The following is a 20,924-nucleotide window of genomic DNA, read 5'->3' as shown; positions in this document are numbered from 1 at the left end:
ACTGGCCCTTTAAGAGAGGTTACATGTCCTCTCCCGGGTTGCTGTTGGGTTTGGTTTGGATGTGTGGTAACATCTACAGCTGTTGCCAGAGACAAGCGGCTGGGGAAAGGCGCCTGTTTGAGTTCAGAGTCAGACGACGTGCAAAAAGGATGAGAGTTTAGCCTTTTACGCGAGGAAGAAACGTTACGGTTTTTAGCGTTATTCGACTACCATGTCTTCCTCTAAATAGCTGGGTAGGATGGCCGCGGACGTGGATAAGAGTATCCCCCAGGACCAGAATGTGATTCCAGCAGAGAACCAGCAGCACTGTGCTGGGATACCTCCAGACAGGAGCACTAGAGGATCTTGGATCAACAGACTCTTTTGGACTCTGATGCTGGTCGCCTTTGTCCCCGTCCTTGCATTTGGGATCAAGTATTACCAAGACACGCTGCTCCTTAAACGCCATGTGAGAGCGCATCTCTTTATTTATTTCAGTGAAGGTCAAGAGGGATCCTTTTGTGACAGTGTGTATTAAACTGTTGTTGTTGTTTGTTTGTTTTTTTGTCCAAGGCAACTTAAAATGTGGATCGTGTTAATTTGTAGAGAGATATGTATCATTTTCTGCTTACAAGATACGCCACACGCGATAGATAATACTGCATACGTCGGCACTTTGCCACGTATAATTGTCAGGGGAACAAACTCCGTCCCCCTGCGTTTTATATTTTATTAGGGGGCTGGATGTCTGCCACAGCAGGAGTCGTCAGTCACTAGCCTTCAAAAGTTACCCTGAAGTTTTAGCTGTACCTCCCCCTTCCCTCCATTGTACAAGCTACAACAGGCACGCAGTCACTGTGTTCTGGGACCAGGCTGGGACATGGCGGTCTCTCAATAAAACAGCTCGTCTTTCTTGGCCTACTGGGGTACTTGGTACAGTAGTAGGCCAGTGGTTCTCAAATCTTCTAATTTCATTGACCCCCAGTTTGAAATTAGAGGGGTGGGTTGCGGGCAACTTTGATGTAGAGGGCCCATCCAATAGTTACAAACAATATAGGCCTATAGCCTATATTAAGGGATGTTAACAATAATTATTCAGTGTAAAATTTGTATTTAATTTCAAAGGCATTTAGTAATTATCTGAACTTATACAAATGCATTGGACAAAAATACCATGATGGAACAGACGAAAACCTCTCATGTGACCTGAGAAAATATATTTTTTGAGGAGGATTGGTACCACATTTCTCATTTGGTCACATCCTCTCAGTGCCATAGCTATAGCTTTGTCAGTCAACACTGACCATTTTTCAATAAGCCCTCCAGTTATTTGGCACATTGTTTGTTACCTCTTATTTATAGTTTTTCGTCAGGCACAAAAACATTGCGTAGATTATTTAACAATAATATGGCCATTTTGCTCTAGTTTTGACATGACACATGCCATTGAAATTCTGTGGAGCATGTGTAATGAGTAAGGACAATCCTTTTCTGTGTCTGCCTCCAATAGGAAGACGGTGTCAAGGCCCTGGGTGCAGAGGGGCTCTTTCTGTTCTCGTCCTTGGACACAGACCATGACCTGTTTCTCAGCCCCGAGGAGTTTAAACCCATTGCTGAGAAACTCACAGGTTTGCCATAGTCATCACGTCTCTCTATCTCTCTATGTCTCCATTTGTGTGTGTGAGTGTCATCAATTCCATATTTCTCTTTCTAAAGTATACTCAGAGTAGCCATGTACTCTGATCATTGATTTGTGGTCCTTAATATCTGGCTGTCTGCAGGGCTCGCAGCTCCAGTGGAGTTTGAAGAGGAAGAAAGCCATGACCCTAATGGAGAGAGTCTGACACTGGAGGCCAAAATGGAACCTCTGCTTCTAGACACCATGACCAAAAGCAAAGATGGGTTCCTTGGGGTAAGACAATAAACAAACCTTACTAACCAGACTGGCTTATGCATATCGGCTCCCATCATGTATCCTACTGTACATGACTCTGAGAGTGTAAAAATAGACCACTCTCAGAAATTAATACTGAGACAACAAACTTTGAGCTGTTTGTGCCAGGATGTTGGCCATAAATTGAAAGCAGTGCTTCAATTTAAATTTTTTGAGTGTGTTTTCCCATTGGGCTCTGACCGGACAAAGCCTAGGTAAGCTTTAGCTCCTGTTCCAGGAGCACCGCTCAAAAATCTTTGTTTTAAACTATTGATTATAGTAAGTGATTCCTGGCTTCTGTCTCAACCAGGTTGCTCATAGCTCTCTGAGTGGACTGCGGTCATGGAAGACCCCAGCAGTGCCTTCCTCTACTTTCTCTGCCAGCCAATTTAGGGCCTTCTTGCCCCCAAAGAACAAGGTCAATGTGGGAGACACCTGGTGGGTGATTCCTAGTGAGCTCAATATCTTCACCGGGTACTTGCCTAACAACCGTTACCACCCTCCAACACCGAAGGGCAAAGAGGTATTTTTTTTAAAGCATAGTTCTATTTAATACTTGGCCAGAACATGGTTATACAATACATATCTAAATATCTACATACAAGTGAACTTTTTCTACCCCTACCTGACCTGTCCAGGTTCTCATCCACACCTTGCTGAGTATGTTCCACCCTCGGCCTTTCATCAAGTCACGCTTTGCTCCTCAGGGCACAGTGGCCTGCATTCGTGCCAGCAATGACTTTTACTATGACATTGTCTTCAGGTGAGGAGCTATCCCTTATCTATTACAATAGGTAGTTGCTAGAACAGCTGCTAACAAACCTACAGCCACTGCTTTGGAAACAAATCCTTTCACCAATAAAGACAGCCTTAAAGTCTTTGGATTGGTTCTACCAGTGTATTTCTTTCTTTCTCCAACTCCAATTGTTTCCACCCTGAGAGCAATGCATTGACTTGTGTGTCTACTGATCTTCAAGTCTTCAGCTTGTTAGCCTGAAGGTCGGTTCTTGTCGGCAAGCAACACTGTTGTGCGCTGGAGTATAAATTGACAGTATTGATTTATTCACAGACTTGACTTGACATTGGAATGAGAAGTGCATTTATTGTATCACACCTCAATATTACAGATGAATTTCTTCATGTGATAGTCTTGTTACTGGACATTGGAGGCCTATTTAGTAACAACACATTTTACATCCCTCAGGATTCATGCAGAATTCCAACTGAACGACGTTCCTGATTTTCCGTTCTGGTTTACCCCTGGCCAGTTCACTGGAAACATTGTCCTGTCCAGAGATGCTTCCCATATCCGGCACTTCCACCTCTATGTCCCCAGTGACAGGTTAGTCTTGTCAGTAGCCTCTTAGGTACTGGCACAAAATCTGTTCAAATGGGGTCTGTAACCCAATACATATCAATTTGGGGGTCCTTGACTTGAAAACCTTTGAGAACCACTGACATAGAAGCAGACACCCCACTAATTGAAGTGTAACATGTCCTCTGGTCTCCCAGGTCTTTGAATGTGGATATGGAGTGGCTCTATGGGGCCAGTGAGAGTAGCAACATGGAGGTGGACATCGGTTACCTACCACAGGTAAAAGCTGCAATGGCCACACATTTCTGCTTTCTGATGAATGGCTGTATATATATATAATGGCGTTATATCCTGTGGTATGACATCTGCCTTGCTTTAACCACTTTAAACCTGGTGTCTTTATTTTGGGTATCATTATATGCATCATCCAAGCTCACGGTGCATTGCATTCATTGCAACATGGTGTGAGCTTGTAGATCTAGCTATTTTCGTGTGACACTGTCATACAATGCAGTATAAAATAGAACTGCACTCTGCCAACTTGCGCCTTGCACAAGTACACTTGCACTTGCGCACTGCCAGCAGAGCACACCATGAGGTGCGCTCATCACTGGCATCACCAGGAATGCTGGTCTCTCACTGGCTGTTAATGATGACGTTGCCAGAAATGCTGGTCCCTGATTGGGCTACGGGCGTAGAGGCAGACACCGGCATACATACGTACATACGCAGCCGGACGCTGTACTGTTCTGCTGGCGCAAGTAAAGGCGATTAAGTGGAGAATGAATGCTATGGAGAGATTGTGTTGTGTTGCATTCAGTGCTATCTGTGTGTATTCATAGTTGGAGCTGCAGTCCACTGGTCCATCCACTCCTGCTTTTATCCAGGATGAGCAGGGTAACATCATCGACAGCCGGGGCGAAGGGAGTGAGCCCATCCAATTTGTCTTTGAGGACATCCACTGGACCTCAGAGATCAGCCACCAGGAGGCTGTTAGACATCTGGAGGTCACCTTCTACCCCTTTAAGAAGGTACATTTCTGGTCCACATCTGTGGTCTGGTTTGAATTGTTTGTCCCAAGCCCTATCTACAACCACTCTGTTTCACTGTTGTTGTACTGTATCCTGTTTTGTGTACACTTGCAGTGCAAAACTGTGTCATTGTGTTTGCCTTTTACTGTAGGTGCCGTACCTACCATTTTATGAAGTCTTTAATCAAGCACAAGCAGAAAGTAAGCTAGTGCACTCCATTCTCCTTTGGGGTGCATTAGATGACCAGTCCTGCTGAGGTGAGTTCATTACAGAAATATTTTTAAATGTGTGTGTGTGTGTACGCCAACCATGGGAATGTGTTTGCCGTTATTGTAATTGTGTCTTGCACACACATTTTAAAAGGAGCATAAATCTCATATGCTGACAACACTACAGTTTGCTGTGATTTGCTGTGTAACTTTGTTTGCTCCTGTCAACTTTTTGTACCTGACCTTTTCATCTCTATTCTCCCTCCTTATTCCGTGTAGGTTCGGGGCGAACTCTCCGGGAGACAGTCCTGGAAAGTTCGCCCGTTCTGGCCTTGCTCAACCAGAGCTTCGTCAGCAGCTGGTCCCTGGTCAAAGAGCTAGAGGACATGCAGGTGAACAAACATGACAGTAACCCTTAAAGTTAACAACAAAATGACAAATGCTAGAGGGGTTTAAACGCACCATATCCCTATTCTGGGCTAAAATTGCAGATCTACAATCTCACAACGTGTCACATTTGTGTGAGTTGTAAGCTTGCCTATTTTTGCAGAGGATATTTAGTGTAGAGGGGGAGGGAACAAGGAACAGACAAAGTATGGAGCCCTGGGGGACCTCTACGATTACAGTATATCGTTTCAAGTTGTTAAACATCAGAAGGTTGGACTTCGTACCCTCCATATACTCAAATCATCACTCTAAAACAAACAAACTCACATTCTCAAATTCCTATTACTGTTCTGATTTATCAGGCTGATGAGAAAAATCCTCTGCTGAGTGAAAAGGCCCGTCTACATCTGGAGAAGTACAACTTCCCAGTAGAAATGATGGTGGCACTGCCCAATGGCACTGTTGTAAGTATTATTGTTCAATCCTCTATTTTCCAGAAATATCCAAAGAATAGCGTTAGAAATGTTATACATCTACTAACTAAGCCATGAAAAATGTCCTCCTTGATTAATCAAAAAAAGTAATCGATAGAATAATCTTTTATACAGTTGCAGTCCAACTTTGATGTAATTTCTATCTGTGATTCTAATGATTTTAGGTCCACCACATCAATGCAAATTATTTCCTCGACCAGACGTCCATGAAGCCAGAAGAGGAAGGAGCCACATTTAGTTTCTCAGCGGGTTTCGAGGACCCCTCCACTTCAACATACATCACCTTCCTCAAGGAAGGCTTGGAGAAGGCTAAGGAGTACCTAGGACATTAATGTGTGTTTGTGACTGTGTGTACGTTTGTTTATAGAAGAAACAACATGACTGAGAGTAAATTGGAGGAAATGGGAGTAGTTAGTTACTGCAGGGACATATTTCCTAAGAAAAACCTCTTCTTCCAACCTCAAACTTCCCATCCTGTTCTATTTCTTCATATTTATTCAGGCCTTTTCATCTGCTCATTATTCAGTTTATATAACAGTGCAAGAAAGACATCAGTTAAAGTAAGATTTACTGTTGTCACTTGTCACTACTGTATATTTTAAGTCCATGCACGCTAAATAGTAACAAAGCGTGACATATTTCATCTATGGTGTCTCTTTGTACTGTAGCACTGCACCCAGTTATAGTTAGTTAAACATTATATTTAAACGTATGTTTTCCAAGTAATTCTTGAACCTGTGTTTTTCCTAACCTGACTTGCGTCAGATGTGGCAGTAGTGCGTAGGCTACCGCTCTACTTTACCATCTGAGATCTCTCGGTGGGAGTTGATAACGCTCGTAAAGCCCCGGGCCGGACCAATCAGCGGCAGCTACGGGCGGGCTCTGAGCGGCTCTGAGCCAATAGAGTCTGATTGCAGACCACGTGGATGCAGACAGGCCAATATGAGTGGTTGGAGTTGGCACTCCCAGACTGTGACAGAGAGACGGCCACATCCAATCACCTGCTAAAGAATTTCAAAAAATGGCCCGCACCTTACATCGAGTCTGCCCGAGAGATCTCAGATGGTAAAGTAGAGCGGTAGCCTACGCACTACTGCCACCATCTGACTTAAGTCAGGTTATGTTTTTCCCATATCATGTAAACTTACAACATAACATTCCATATTTATTTTTGTACATCACAATGTTGTGTGCGTGCGTGCGTGCAATATTTAGAGACTGAACTACTTCAGCTGCTAGTCATGTAATCCAAGGGAAAGGGAGTGTCCATTTGTTGCCTGCCATTGAGCTGAAGTAGTTTGTGAAGGCCTTGCCTGAAAGCTTTCTGTGGGCTGGGCAAGGCCTGATGTCATTGCTGAGGCTTCTGGAGGGAACATCTCTGTGCCAGGACAGCAGAAACCGAATGGAAGACAAGACTGGATAGTGCTGGGCACATAAAATGTGTATTACAGTTGTTGTTTTTTTTATACTTTTGTAGGTTTTCCAATGTGGGATAATAGCCCACATGTCATACATGTTGTGAGTCACACCAAAGACGATGTATGTATATGTCTAACCCTGAATACAGGACGGTCGTATATGACCGTCCTGTATTCAGGGCTAGTATATATACAGTGAGATAGCTCAGATAGCTGCTGAGCAAAAGAATATTCAGTAGAAATACTTAAACATTAAGTTACTGGAAAGTTGTACACAAGGATATTTTCATGTACCACAACAGATTTGAATTGAAACATCTCTGACATTTTCTAGGCCAAAAGAGGCCACTGATGGTCACTAATTCTTTACTATCAGTGAAGGTGTTTATTCCTATACATTTCTCATTTCTAACAAATTCTTATTACGGAGAAAAAAAGCAGTAGAAATCAGTGATGGACACTTATTGAAATTCACTCAGTAAAGATGGACTTGATGGGAACTTAACAGCTTTAATGTTACCTCTGAAATGCCGTAAGACCGTTCATGGTCTTGTCCATTGGAATTAGTGATTAGATTCTTTTTTTGCAGCTTTTGTGGGAAGTAACTTCTGAACAAGATGAAATAAAACTATTTGTCACAACAAATGGCAACATTATTCATATATGTATGGAAACATACCGGACATCTCACAACTTAAAATGACAATATTTCAATGGTCATTGTTTGTCTTATTGTGCTAATTTGTTATGTCATCTGCAGTATTATACAATATGAGAAAGTCAGAGGATCAATAAGTGCATCTCACAACAGAGTATTGGTGAATGACTGGATTGCATTAATTATGTTACAGACTACAGATGAGCTCTCCATAGATTTATAGGGTGTCTGTTCCCCAATGTTTTTACAAGCATGGGATTGATGTGAGAGCCCATGCTTTTTATCAACATTACATTTTAAATCCAATGGATAAAGTGTTCAGTACACGCTTCAAACAAATAAAAGTGCAGTACAGATTATGGTAATAAATGCCTCAAAGTACATGTCCTTAAGTGGGCTTCAATGGGGAATTCCAGGTTATTTTATATGGCAACTGACATCCTAGTGTATAAGACACCAAGAGAAGAGTTGGTGCAAAACGGCTTATGAAGAAGAGGTGCTTGTGGGCTTCTCGACCGTGTACATGCACATAGGCTTTCAGCATGGAAAATTCCTTGTAGGAATAAAGCAAGTAATGTGATCTTGTACCTTGCAGATATACTGTAGTAGTATGATGTAGTTGATATACACTACCAATAAAGAGATAGGTGTAAGTTTACATACTACATTAAGGAATAAGTGACATGGGTCGAATTGCTTTCAAAAGTAGCATTCCTGTGCAAATTACAAAGACTTATTGAGCCCCATACCCCTCTCCGTTCAAAAATGAGCATTTCAAAGTATTGGTTTCAGATTAGTTCAGCACTCCTCAGTTCGGTTGCCATACCCACAGGAATGAGTCTACCATGTAATTCTTCATAACTAGAACCCATTCAGGCAGACCCAAGTTCAGTTCAGTTCAGTTCATATGGTTAAAAGCCATAATGACTGGATCAAAGAGGCAAATCCAACAATTGCAGTTGATATTTTTAAGTTGCTGTGACCATCTAATGGTCCTTGGTACGTGGGTGCACACATGCATATGCATGTTCACTGATGAATGCTGTCTCGCTAAAGTCTATCAGAAGACATGAGGTGAAGTGAAGGTCAAAGCTCAAGTGGTCTCCTCAGCGGAATGTCCAAACCTCCAACTCCATGACTCGGAAGTCGTCGGTTTCAGAGAGGCAGCAGTTATTGAAAGTATAACAGGGGCTACTCCGTCCCAAATATAGAGTCTCATCTAGCCACAGACCAAAATGACCACTGGGGAGAAACAGCCAGAGAAAGGGAAATAGAGTAAGACACGGGGAGACAAAGGAAAGTATATTTTTATCTAGGTTGGTTTGATATTGATTTTTCATTTTGTATCAATCCATACTCAACTACTGAATACAAGGTGTTGAATCAGACTTTTCCATAAGAATTGTTCAATCAGCATAGACATTTAGGATGGAGAATAAGCATCGATCAGAAAATCCATTACCTGCCACCACCAACAGCAAAGGAGTCTACATCTCCCTTGATGAAAAAGGAGTTCTCCCCAGTCCATCTGAAGCACTGTAAATAGGGACAGCAGAGATAGTCAATATAGTTTATAAGTCCTGTAAATGTACAAGAAAGCTCAGTTTTACCATCTATTCTAACCATAATAACCATTAATTATTCATTTTACAATTTGTTGGAAATATGGACGCCTGTACTAGTAAATCGTTTCTCAATGTATGCAATTTACTTCATCCAATGAAGTAGTGTTTTTTTTTTAAACAGTTACGCAACACTGCAGCCATCTGGTGTCGCGTCATCGTCAACACAGGGAATGTTCAATGAAGGGTGCTTCCCGCCCCAGTTAATTTTTTGACGTCCAACGCCGGCATGACTCTCGATGGCTGCAGTGGAGCCCTGGCATTAGCAATGAAGACGGTGTCTTGACCTTGAAGCGAGGATGCAACATGAAGAGGAAGGTCTCTCCTGTGCCATAGAACGTCTCACTAATTCTCAGGGGATGGGAGAGGAAACTTCCAAACACCTGCAACAGTGAAAAATAAATCATAAATAAAACATAGCCTCCAATCTCCAAAAATAGATTTGCAATTTGACAATAAGAATATAATAGTGGTAAATTAAGACAGTTAACACTTTTGTTTTTACCTGATCAAGCGCATCCCTGATAACAATTAGTGCAGGGGAGTCAGTGTGGCTGAGATTTCTGTAGAGGGTCTTGAGGCTGGAACCGTGGCAGGACGTGCTGTACGACAGATGCCAGGTGTGGCCTATTGTCCTGGGGGGCAGTTCTGCACATATCTGGGTGGATAGAGGACAGGGGGTGAGGCAGAGAATACAAATGATGCAACTACAGCAAACAAGAAGTGGATCGGAGAGGTTTATATTTCTAGCCTAGAACTATCCCTGTTACAATACACTAGACCCCTGGGAGATGGAATGCTGAGGCAGAACGCCACACATTTACAATGTAGGCATTTAGCAGACACTCTTAATCCAGACTGACTCACATAAAGCTAGGACAACACATGGTATACACATGCTTGAAAATCAAATAACAAGCAATGGTGTGGTTCAGCATCCTAATTTATAAGATGTTGTATTCATTCTGCAAGAGTGTGTGTGTGTGTGTGTGTTTGTGCGCGTACGTGTCCTTTTGTAAAAAGAGTTGTTGTTTGAAGAATGCAACTTTCTTTGGTGGGCAACAGTTCATTACTAAGTTATGCTATGAAGCTATGCCTGTACTGTGTATGTGTACCGGTATATGTGCATGTGTCTAAATTGTAGAAACTTAATTATTACTATTTGGGCAAGAATAGCAATATCTGTGTGTGAAGATGATCCATATGTAACAGACCCCCATTTGATACCCCATTTGATTACCCTGATTGCAAAATCCTGTTAATTTAACTCTTAGGGTGTACAGTACACAGTTAACCAAAAAGACCCTTATGGATCCATTTGGTTCCATGTACAAACCGTAAGGGTCCATTTGGTTCCACAGACCCCCACTTTGAGAACCACTGTACAGTACAGTATTGCTGTGACTCACCTCTCTGATAAGTGATGCTTCTAAAATACGGCTCTGAGCAACAATTTCACCCAGTCCCTCAGGATCTCTGTCAATGACCACTGTTGGTTTGGCCAAGCTCTCCTCCACTGACACCATCTGAAACAGATGTTCAAATGTAAAAAAATAACAACATATTACTAATTTACTCAAATACTACTGCCACTGCAAGTTTTATCAACACAATCAATCGTCAAAATGTGGTCAAACAAATAGGAAACTAGACTTTTATAAGCAGGAAACTAGATGGACCATCAGGATTCTACAGTACATTTTGAAGGTGATCAAAGGCTGTGACTGCTTAGTTGAGCTTATTTTGTTTCATAGACAGATACAATCTGTACAACTACCATCTTGTGGACAACTGATTCCTCAAACTTCTAAATCCTCTGCCATAACTTACCAAAGACTTTGTTAAAGTGAGGCCCATGCAGACACTGGACCAACATTAGCTCTGGTCCATAGCGTTAGAGGAGTTCTCCTGAAAAAGAGCTTCTCTAACACTATGGACCAGAGCTAGACCAACATATGATAACCCCAGCACCACAGGGACCACAGGGAATTACTATATTAGTAATATACAGTATGTGGAAATATGATTAAAACATTCCCTGATGCAAAGGTGACATCAGACATCAGTGAAAACATAAAATACTGCCTGTGCAACCAAAATGTAATCACATCATTGTGCATGTGGGAGAAAATGGTATTCACAAAGTGCAATCATAACTGCAACAACAAGGACTTAAAAGATGCTCAGTAATTCATCAGTGGACCACAACCAACATGGCATATCTACAACCTGCAACCAAAGAGTGCTGGACAATCTCAGGCGCAGCAACAACCTTTACCCCAGGAATACAACATCCATGAAGACACAACAAAGACCCACTCGCAACCTCTGAAAAGCATTACCCCGAATTAGAGATTTCGGAAAGCTGCACGTCGGAAAGTCAGAACTCTCAGACGAAAAGTTTATGGTCGGAGACAGTATGGACAGCCCTTTATTGGGAACTCTGCTGCTAGAATAAATAGAAAAGAGAGAACACATCACTCCAGTCTTAACTAGACTATACTGTCTCCCTGCATCTTCCAGTCAAATTTCAAGTCCTTATACTGTATATAGCTCTCAACAGGTAGGTTAGGGCCGAAACTAAATCACATACTCCCCTTACTGTACACCAGACATTTTAATTCCCCTTTAAATTTGATATTGATTGAGTATGTCCTTTACTTAAGAACAGCTCCTGCTTATTTTCTTGTTTGTATCCTTTTTCTAATCCATCTTTCCTACTTAAGCACTCTGAGCTTAAGCAGAGATGCTAAGCTCAGAGTTGAAGATGCTATACAAATAAAGTGTTTTTAAAGACAAATATGACACACAAGCTGACATACTTCTGGTGTTCTAGCAGTAGACTAGTATCACTCATTAAGTTAGTCCGAAATCACACAAGACCAGAATTAATGCACTCACCTCCCACTCGTCCCCTGAACACCAGTGGTTCTGGAAAACCTCTTCCTCCTTGTCTGCCTCTTCTTCTCTGTCTTCAATCACTACAAACTCCTCTTCGTCACCATCACCACCTGTCTCCCCTCCCTCCAGGATACATACGTCGGGCCGCCAGTGGGCTAGGTAGGCATAGAGCTCGTCTGAGCTAAAGAGTGAAGGGAACAAACAGTGCATACTTTTAGGATAAGAATCACAAGATCTGGAATTTGTGAAGGAACTCCGCCCCCCGGTGTTTTCCCTGATATAGTTATGGGCTGAGAATCTTTGGCACAGAGAAATTGTTGAAATGACAAACATGTCCTATAGTTATGTCAACATGACGAGACATTGTGCAATACACAAGACGACACTGCCTGGCTGAGGCTATGGCAATACTAGCACTTTCATGTTCTGTGACATCTGTCCATGACGTTAATTGTAAGAACAATAATTGAGTTAATCCAGTTCCTACACTTAACTTTTTAAAGACGCAACAGATCCAGGCGTAGAGGACTCAACAATTCAGTCAAGAGTAAATTTGTGTAGGATAAACATACAAAGTCTTAGGTGCAAGCAATATAGCGATTGTTATACAGTGATTCAAAAACAACAGGACCGGGCATGTTCCAAAACAAAGAACCAAGTAACACCAAATACACTTACGCATCAATCACTATAACCCTGAATCTGGATATCAATCTACTGACAAGAAAATAATAAAACTTGTGCACCTACCCTCTCTTACCTAATCTGCTTTACAACCAAATCATTCGGGTCCGGTTCTCCCATTAATAGACTTATATTAGCTCTTAAACAACCAAATGCTAGACAAACAACACAGAATGGTTTGTTACTATACCTTTCTTGTGAGAGGGCTACCCAGGAGTCCCTTCTGGGTAGGGTTTTGGCTGATCCCAACCGAAGGCCTGCAATCGTTTTTTTCTTCCCTGCAGCCTGGTGGACCCGCAACCGGATAAACATCAGATCCCCAGGACAACATGAAGGTAGTCTTTGCAGCACTGAAAGACAAGGAGTAAAGGTCAATGTCTTGCGACATGTCCCGCAACAGAAATGCTTTTTAAGTATACAAACGGAAAATGGGTCAACGCAACTAGCTGTTAATGTGTATGAGCATGTTTCCACGTCAGTTGAGCGAGACACCTACTGTATAACAAAAATGTGAAGTGCATAGCAGTACATGGAATAAAGAAAATATGGTTTTGATCTATTGTCAAACTGAAAGCCTTCTGATAGAATTCAAATATCTTATCCCAGTATTGATTTAGCTTCAGAATCAGGCATGACCACAGCAGGTGGTCAAGGTCTGCAGGAGACTGCTTACATCTATTACATAACACACATCGCTTATGTTGGGAGTAAAACTTTGCCTACCATGCATTCATGTAGCATGCTCTGTGGAGGACTTCGCATTGCATAAGTCCCTGCCTCACACATACGTGGCATTTTATTTTAAAATCGAAATACAGACAACACTGTTCAGTATAGATTCAACAATGATTCCCACCTGCAGTCTGATCTTTCACAGAAGAACACTTCTCTGTTTTGTCGGTGTGCATCAGCTCTATTTTGACTTTACTGCCCACATCTTGGCCTCCACAGCAGAAGGAGGCGGCACTGCTGAGAACAGCCACCCCCAGTGTTCCTGCACAGAAACGTGCAGAGAATGTTAGGGACTGGCAGGGCCTGAAATTACTAAAAGGGCCTTTTGGTGAAAAAAAATCGCAAATAGCGTACCTCCAAGCTCACAATGCTTTGCGCTGTGACGCGTTGTGAGCTTGGAGGTCGTCTATTTTCGGTGCTTGATACCACACTGAACTAAGCATAATCAAGTCAATAATGGAGATGTGACGTACAGCATGGATTTCTACACAGAGAGGGCAATTCTTTCATCATAAGATGCTGCATTCATGTTCAGGAGAGTTTGGACAAGGCAATTCTCAAGAATGCTGCCTTCAGGTATGGCATGGAAAGAGGGCATTTGCATTTCTTTCACCATAGTAAAAACTGTATTCATGGTTTAGAGAGGGCACTTTTTACAGACAGGTAAAATGGCAGGGGCTCAAGCCCTCTTTGATGTCTATGTGTGTACATGCCTGTTCCTGCAGACTGTGCACCTTCCTCCTCCGGCGGGCCACTGTCCAGCTGCCTCTCAGTCTCTGCCATGTCTCTGGTCTCTGTCCTCTCCTCAGAGACCTCTCTGCTCAGACTCAGAGCCGGGGTGGACTGCAATTCTGACCCAGCTGCAGACACCAGGGCTGGGACTGCCTCTGCTTCGTGTTTTGAAGTGCTACCCTGGAGGCACTCAGCTTTGGACTTCTGGACACTTTTTGGTCCTTTCCACCTGGAGATAGAGAAAAAAAGTGCACTTGACTTACAATGTCAATGTTATCGTGGTCTACCGAAACCACAATATTTACGATACATCCCATATTGACAGAGACAATTCTCCTTTCTGTGTATTTTGGTTTTCCTACGATTACCATGATGCATTTTGCAGGCAAGCAACATCCATCACACCTACAGTATTATGGTCACACATCTTACCCAGGTGACATCACTGGGTAGAACTTTTCTGCACAAATGGCTCTTCTTTGTGCGTGCGTGCGTGTGTGTTTATGTGTAGGCATGGGTATTTGCAATTGCATGCTAACCTGAGCTGGGAAGGGTTGAAGTGAACATGTGTTATATCTGAAAAGAAGGTGACCGATGCCAGACAGTCGATTGAACATGACAGGAGGTACTCCTCACAGCCATGCTCCATAACCAGAGGATGTGTCTTACACGGATCAAAGAAAATCTTATTAGATGTCACCAGCAAGACACCAGATACGACACCCTGAGAGAAAGAAAGAGAGAGGATGAGAATGACAGAACATTATGGGTTAGAGTAGTACAACTTTAGTTTGAGTTTCATTCTTTCATTTCCATCAGTGGCTTTATAAGACATTTCTCATACAGTACATTTTCTACCAAGAATCAATGAAGGTTTCTATTCCCCCATGTGAAATTAGTTGCTTATCGTTGCTGTCTGGAAACCTCGTATCTCAAAGTTTCAAATTTGTACCTATTTTTCATAAAGTCCTGCTTCACCATACAAGTCTCACAACACTTGTGAAAATAGCAGATCTAAAAGCACACAACGCCTTGTGGTGCGAGGTGATGTGTGCTTGTAGATCGGCTTGAATGATAAATACAAAACGAACGGTTTTGGACATACAAGGTGTCCACCTGACAACAACGTTATGCTACTATAATAGAGGGGGGAAAGGTGGTCATCAAACTCACCTTGCGGTCAGTGATATAGCGACAGAACAGTTTGAGGTACGGCATGACCGTTGGACCCTCCCCTTCGGTGCACTCTGGTGGAAGAGCCAATAGGCATGTCTGTCCATCAGGCATTGGTACTGCCTCCACATCCTGTCAGAAACAAAATGTAATGATATTATTGTAGCATACAAAGTAAAAGAAAGTGCTTGGTTTGACATACTATAGATCCAAAAGTGATCTTTCATTTGAGTCACAATATTGTCCATACTTTATTTATAGCAATGCTGTTGGCAACATTTCTGATCGTGCATGTCTTGGTTCAACAGATATTAGTAATCCTAAACTGTAAACTAGAAAGGCACAGGCCTAGCTCTTTAAATTGCATTTCTGATTCCTTTTAAAACATTTACAATGCGTGAGTCATAATAGCTGTTTTGCAATGATTTTCCATCCCTAAATTGTTAATATCAACCTGTTCCACATCAATTGGAGGGTGTTTTTTTTATTCAAACATTCCACTCCTATTGCTCTAACAGTATACAGAGTTCTAGTCTTTTCTTAGTCTTGAACCCTGGCACCGTATTCTGGGCAATATCATAATAGGTGAACAATGAACATGTATGGTAGTAAGAAATAGGCAAACATTTGGCGAAAATAGCAGATCTAAAAGCTAATGCAGTGTGAGCTTGCAGATCTGCTTCAGTTAAAGATGCAGTACCACGAAAGATGCAGTACCTACAAAGAGTAGCACCTTGGAAATTAAATCAATGAAAGCCATTAACCACTTAAAGAAGTAGTTCACCCCCAAAATGACTTCTTTTCTATTGATTATTAACGCCATGGAGTTCAATAATATTTTTGGGTATTTGTCGGTTGCATTCCTAAGACCAAAAATTTGATTCTAGGAAATGTACCCACATTGATTCCAAAACGTCATTTTGGGAGTGAACTACTCCTTTAAGAGTTGTTTTTACCAGACCTACATTGATCCTAAATGTATTGAGCAATGCCACTTTGTTTTGTTATTGAAAACTTCTTTGGGGTAATCTTTGTCACTGTACTTTTGCACGTCGTTGAAATATGTCTGATGATTACTGTGCTTAATCCTGTGTTCAAGGACCATTTACAGTAAATGTCTTACTCAGGGACACTTCGACACTGAGGGACCTTCTGGTTTCCAGACAGCCTCTTAACTCATTCAGCTATATGGTCACCAAATATTCCATTCAATATAGCCCCCTGCCCCAAAAATAAAACAATCCATGAACTGGTTAGGCAGTTTGCTACAACTTAAACTTTACAGTTTCTAGTGACCTTGAGATGCAGAACAGCCTGACTCATTCCAAACTAAGGCAAGGCAAGGCATGGCTAGTTTATTTGAATAGCACATCACACAAAGGGCTCTTTGAATGTGCTTTACACAAGGAAAAGAAAGGCATTTAAAGGCCTTCTGATAAACATTGTCTGTCTTCAATAGACACAAAACAACTGTCTCATTCACACACACACACACACACACACACACACACACACACACACACACACACACACACACACACACACACACACACACACACACACACACACACACGCACACACACACACATGACAACGTGAGTCATAAACCAAGAGTGATTTAAAACCAACTCATCGGAAACCAATGCAGACTAAGCATACATTTTACCAAAGATTTACATGTTTGCATAACATAACACTCTTAAGTGAGAGCTTCTACATTCATGTACATATGTTGGAAAATACATTGCTTCTTACCAGTAGTTTGTCATATTCCGCATCTGGTGAGGGGGAGTGTGAACAGCCAGGATCAGCCGATGCTAACTGTGGTTGTAGCCTCAGCTCAGGATCAGGGTCTGGATTGAGTTCTGATAGAGAAGAGCCTTGGCTGCTGAAGGTCTTGTTTTCTCTTGGGACACGTAGTTGCTTCAAAAAGGCAGCCATAACAAGAGATCAATATAACACAATCTCATGACTTGAGTAGTAGTTCCTCTTTCCACTGACCTTCCTGCATGCCTCATCTGTTTGTTTCTGGTCTTGACGACACATAGGGGCGGGGAGGAGGCGGGGGATGCATAACTTCTTAAGCATGTGTCTACTTAATAAATAGTTATCTCTGCTCTGACGGCAGAGGGCAGACTTGTCGAGGCAAAGGTCTTGTGTTGCATTTCAAATCCATTTTAGAAGCATAAAAAACTAACAAGAGAAATTCAATGGAGAAATAGCACCAGTCAGCCATCTAAATGGCTAGAAATAAAGAAATAAACTAAAATGAACAATTTGACAAGACTATTTCCACATATAATATTATATGCGTTTTAAGAGTATGCGCACCTCATGTAAAGTGTGTAGTAGCCTATGTAGTTACAAAGCATTATTACAGTTGACCCATACCTGCCTAGGGATGAGGGTAGATGATAATGTGGACACATGTGAAGACGAACTGGGTTCTTGGTTCACTTGGGTCTTATCTGCTGATGTGCTGCTGTTCTTCAAGTGAGAGCTGATGCTGAACACTGTGTCCGCAGGAAGCCCCTTGGAGGAAAGCACAAATTAATACAAAACCAAACTTCCCAATCTTCTCAAGAAGCATATCATCAATCATCAAATCTTGCAGATTTTTCTTTTTTCTTTATTCTTTTGTTCTTATACAGCATATACTGTATATAATATTGTACTTAAGAGTAGCTGTGGGAACATCGTGTGGGTAGGTGTGAATATGTGTGTAATTACAATACGTGTGATTTCCTAAGACACTGTTTAAGACCCTTCTAAGACAATTTCCCTTGGTAAACTAACCCAAGAAGTTAAATAATTACATCTATAGATGCCTAACTATAGTGATTTAACAGTGTTCTTTAAAACAGATGCACATCATTATTAACCTCATTGTTTAACAGACACGCATGAACTTCTGCTCTGTAGTTTTCTGTGAAAATCATTTAATTCTCACACAGTACACAGATGCTCAGATTTAAACTATTGACAAATCTGTCAAAACAAATAAAACAAAAATCTAAAAACCTAATATCTAAAATCTGACCAAAGAAGAACTTTGCAATATGAGCTTCCAATATCACTGACAGCATTCAGATTATCGATAAAGACAGGACACAAATCAATGCGCTTCCTGATTCTGTTTTATCAATGCTGAAAACAACAGCATCAATTTTAGTAATATAGGCCTACTTGACAATACCTTAGGCTTAGAATATACATTCCTCCAGGTGTACTTGTGGTATAGATTCTGAAATAGACCTGCTTTACCCATGGCGAGAGAACTGCTGTGGCCACTCAGACTCTCCTGAGACACCCAGCGATTCCATGAACCTTGTACATTTTTTATCAGACTCTCCATAAATTACCTCATACAACATAGTGGGTGTATCAGCTATTATCTGATCAGTGTTATGAGGCTGTTTGCTGCGCATGCCTGCAGATTGTTATGTATTCATTGCACATACACACTCTATCTATGACACAAGAGATGCAGTGATAATCTCAAGTAGCTGCACCTGCTCCTCTCCGGGATCAAAGATCCAGGATTACAGAATTACAGTTTAAACATTTAACAGATGAGGCTTCCAAAGGCATCCAAATGAACACAGATTCAAACGATACCAAGCAAGGTTTTGTCCTTTGTTTACAAGAAAACGTTTTAGTTTTTACTAACCTCTCTGCTTGGTTTGTCATTTTGCTGTCCATTCTCGTACCCTGGCTTCGCTGTGACATTATTCTGCTCCAGGGAAATTCCTGAGAAGGCAAAGAATAGTGTATCCTTTTCTCTCTCTAAACTCTCTCTCCAACTTGCCAATATTAAATGAATGCTTGTTTCCCCTGCAGTGCATCTACAGTACCTATCCATTTACCTACAGCATAGGACATTTAGTATCCAGTAATAAACATAACATAACATAACTATGCACACACTTAGCCAGTTGACTTCTTATGACTGTCAACAGCAGTACCACATGTCATTCATGATAAGCATGAAGCTGTGACAGTCATGTGCTCTGAGTGTCATCATAGTGGGAATATGTGGGGTGTGTGTGTGTGTGTGTGTGTGTGTGTGTGTGTGTGTGTGTGTGTGTGTGTGTGCGTGTGCGCGTGTGTGCGCGTGTGTGCGTGTGTGTGTGTGTGTGTGTGTGTGTGTGTGTGTGTGTGTGTTTCCCCTGTTTGTGTCATGTCAAACAAATGTTTTCCTATTAGTCGTTGGTGCATTGTAGTGTACATCATTGTCAGTGTATGTGAAGTAATGCACAGCAATAAGTCAATACCTGCCTTTGTCTGCATATGCCTGTATGAAAATGAATACAAGATAAGCAAATGCAAACTGTCCTGCTATAAATCAACTATGATGTTCTTCCCACCAGCTACTTTATTGCTCTTCCTGATGCAAATAATCCAGGTCCTGGCCTAGTTAGAAACTTCAACACATTGCCTGAGTACCTTGCAGGTAGTACTGCCGCAGTTTAGGGTTTCTGATATGGGGGACCCGGTTGACGGTGCAACCTGCATTTGGGTGGTGGTGAATGGCGCAGTTGTCTGTGGCATCGTTGACAGCGTGAACCTGCTGCTGTGTAGACCTGTATGGGTCTTTGGTGAACTCTGGTGGTTGTCGGACACCTGCAGGCAACTTGGAACCCAACCTAAGCAAAAGAGCAGAAGCAACTATGTAAAGGCCATTGCTCTTTTGTACATGCACACACACACAAATATGCTCAATATCATCCCTTCGTTTCCATTTAAGAAGTATTTGCAGATTTGGTAGGCTTATTGTGGCATATTATAGGAATGATTATAGCTCAGAGCTGTGTTTATGAGCTATTTATAGGAGAGTAGGAGTTGCTAGAGTCGTGACTGGCAAAGCAATCGTGTAGTTATCGCCTACGTAATGCATTTGTTGGCGTGTCAGGGTCATCGCTGGAAGGAGGTGTGGCTGCCGAAAGGGATTTTTTTGGCCTTCTTTTTTCTAACACAAGACTCCTACTTTCACCATTTCAATGTTAAGAGAGTGAGAGAGAATTACTCAAATATGTAGTCAAACAAAGCCAGCCAATCCTATAACAAACTGTGTTTTGTTATGACAATATAATCCGCCTAACAGCCTGACCTGGTCTTGACGTTGCCAAAGTAGCTGGTTCTGTTCTTGTCCCTCTGGAGTTTATGTTCCAAGGCTCCAAGCACCTCCGGCCTCCTTACAGACTGAGCCATTGTCTTGGTCCTATAGGCAGAGGTGAGCAGCAGTGATGAGGGGCTCAGCTAGTGTCATCCTTCCACCTCATCTTGATCTCCATGCCCGACATGCCGCAGCTAAAGCACCTGATGCAACCGAGAGACATCGCAAAAGCGAAAGGAGTTGAAAACATGGATTTGTTACGGGAGACAAAATATCTTCCAATGGCTGCCCAGCTCTTTAAATAACATCTATTCACTTAACAAAGCAATGGGCCTAATATGGACCTATGTGTTTCCATTTAATAGAATTGTCAATCAGTGCATATACAATCAGAATAGCTGAGCAATGAAGAAGCAGAAAAGGATCACCTACATTTAATACATATAATTCATACAAAAATGTGTCCTCCTTTTGTTGTAAATCAAGATTGAACATCAAACTAGGCTATGTAACGTTATGTGCAGTGCACATCTGCACATG

At 41.9% G+C, this 20,924-nt stretch overlaps 2 protein-coding genes across 2 annotated transcripts; one reads left to right on the top strand and one right to left on the bottom strand.

The window, feature by feature from the left end:
• Nucleotides 1–102: 102 nt before the first annotated feature.
• selenon (selenoprotein N) lies at nt 103–5,681 on the top strand. The gene is made up of 12 exons (XM_080750778.1): nt 103–448; nt 1,490–1,607; nt 1,761–1,891; nt 2,223–2,435; nt 2,551–2,675; nt 3,117–3,254; nt 3,425–3,506; nt 4,070–4,258; nt 4,410–4,515; nt 4,747–4,859; nt 5,217–5,318; nt 5,513–5,681. Exons 1-12 carry the CDS (start codon nt 239–241, stop codon nt 5,678–5,680), a joined length of 1,695 nt encoding a protein of 564 aa, XP_080606904.1. The 5' UTR covers nt 103–238; the 3' UTR covers nt 5,681.
• Nucleotides 5,682–8,530: 2,849 nt separating this feature from the next.
• Nucleotides 8,531–20,479, bottom strand: LOC308306038 (nuclear receptor coactivator 7; the record flags this gene model as incomplete). The annotated part of the gene is made up of 16 exons (XM_080750938.1): nt 8,531–8,666; nt 8,887–8,960; nt 9,334–9,429; nt 9,552–9,704; nt 10,456–10,572; nt 11,948–12,128; nt 12,822–12,981; nt 13,488–13,625; nt 14,098–14,324; nt 14,635–14,819; nt 15,269–15,400; nt 17,024–17,191; nt 17,660–17,800; nt 18,939–19,018; nt 19,715–19,914; nt 20,379–20,479. The coding sequence occupies 16 exons, from the start codon at nt 20,477–20,479 to the stop codon at nt 8,531–8,533; spliced, it is 2,289 nt and encodes a 762-aa protein (XP_080607064.1).
• Between the last annotated feature and the right edge of the window lie 445 nt (nt 20,480–20,924).

Source organism: Nannobrachium achirus, assembly GCF_963921795.1.
Source record: "Nannobrachium achirus genome assembly, chromosome: 20".
NCBI lineage: Eukaryota > Metazoa > Chordata > Actinopteri > Myctophiformes > Myctophidae > Nannobrachium > Nannobrachium achirus.
This window is presented reverse-complemented; position numbering and strand designations above follow the sequence as displayed.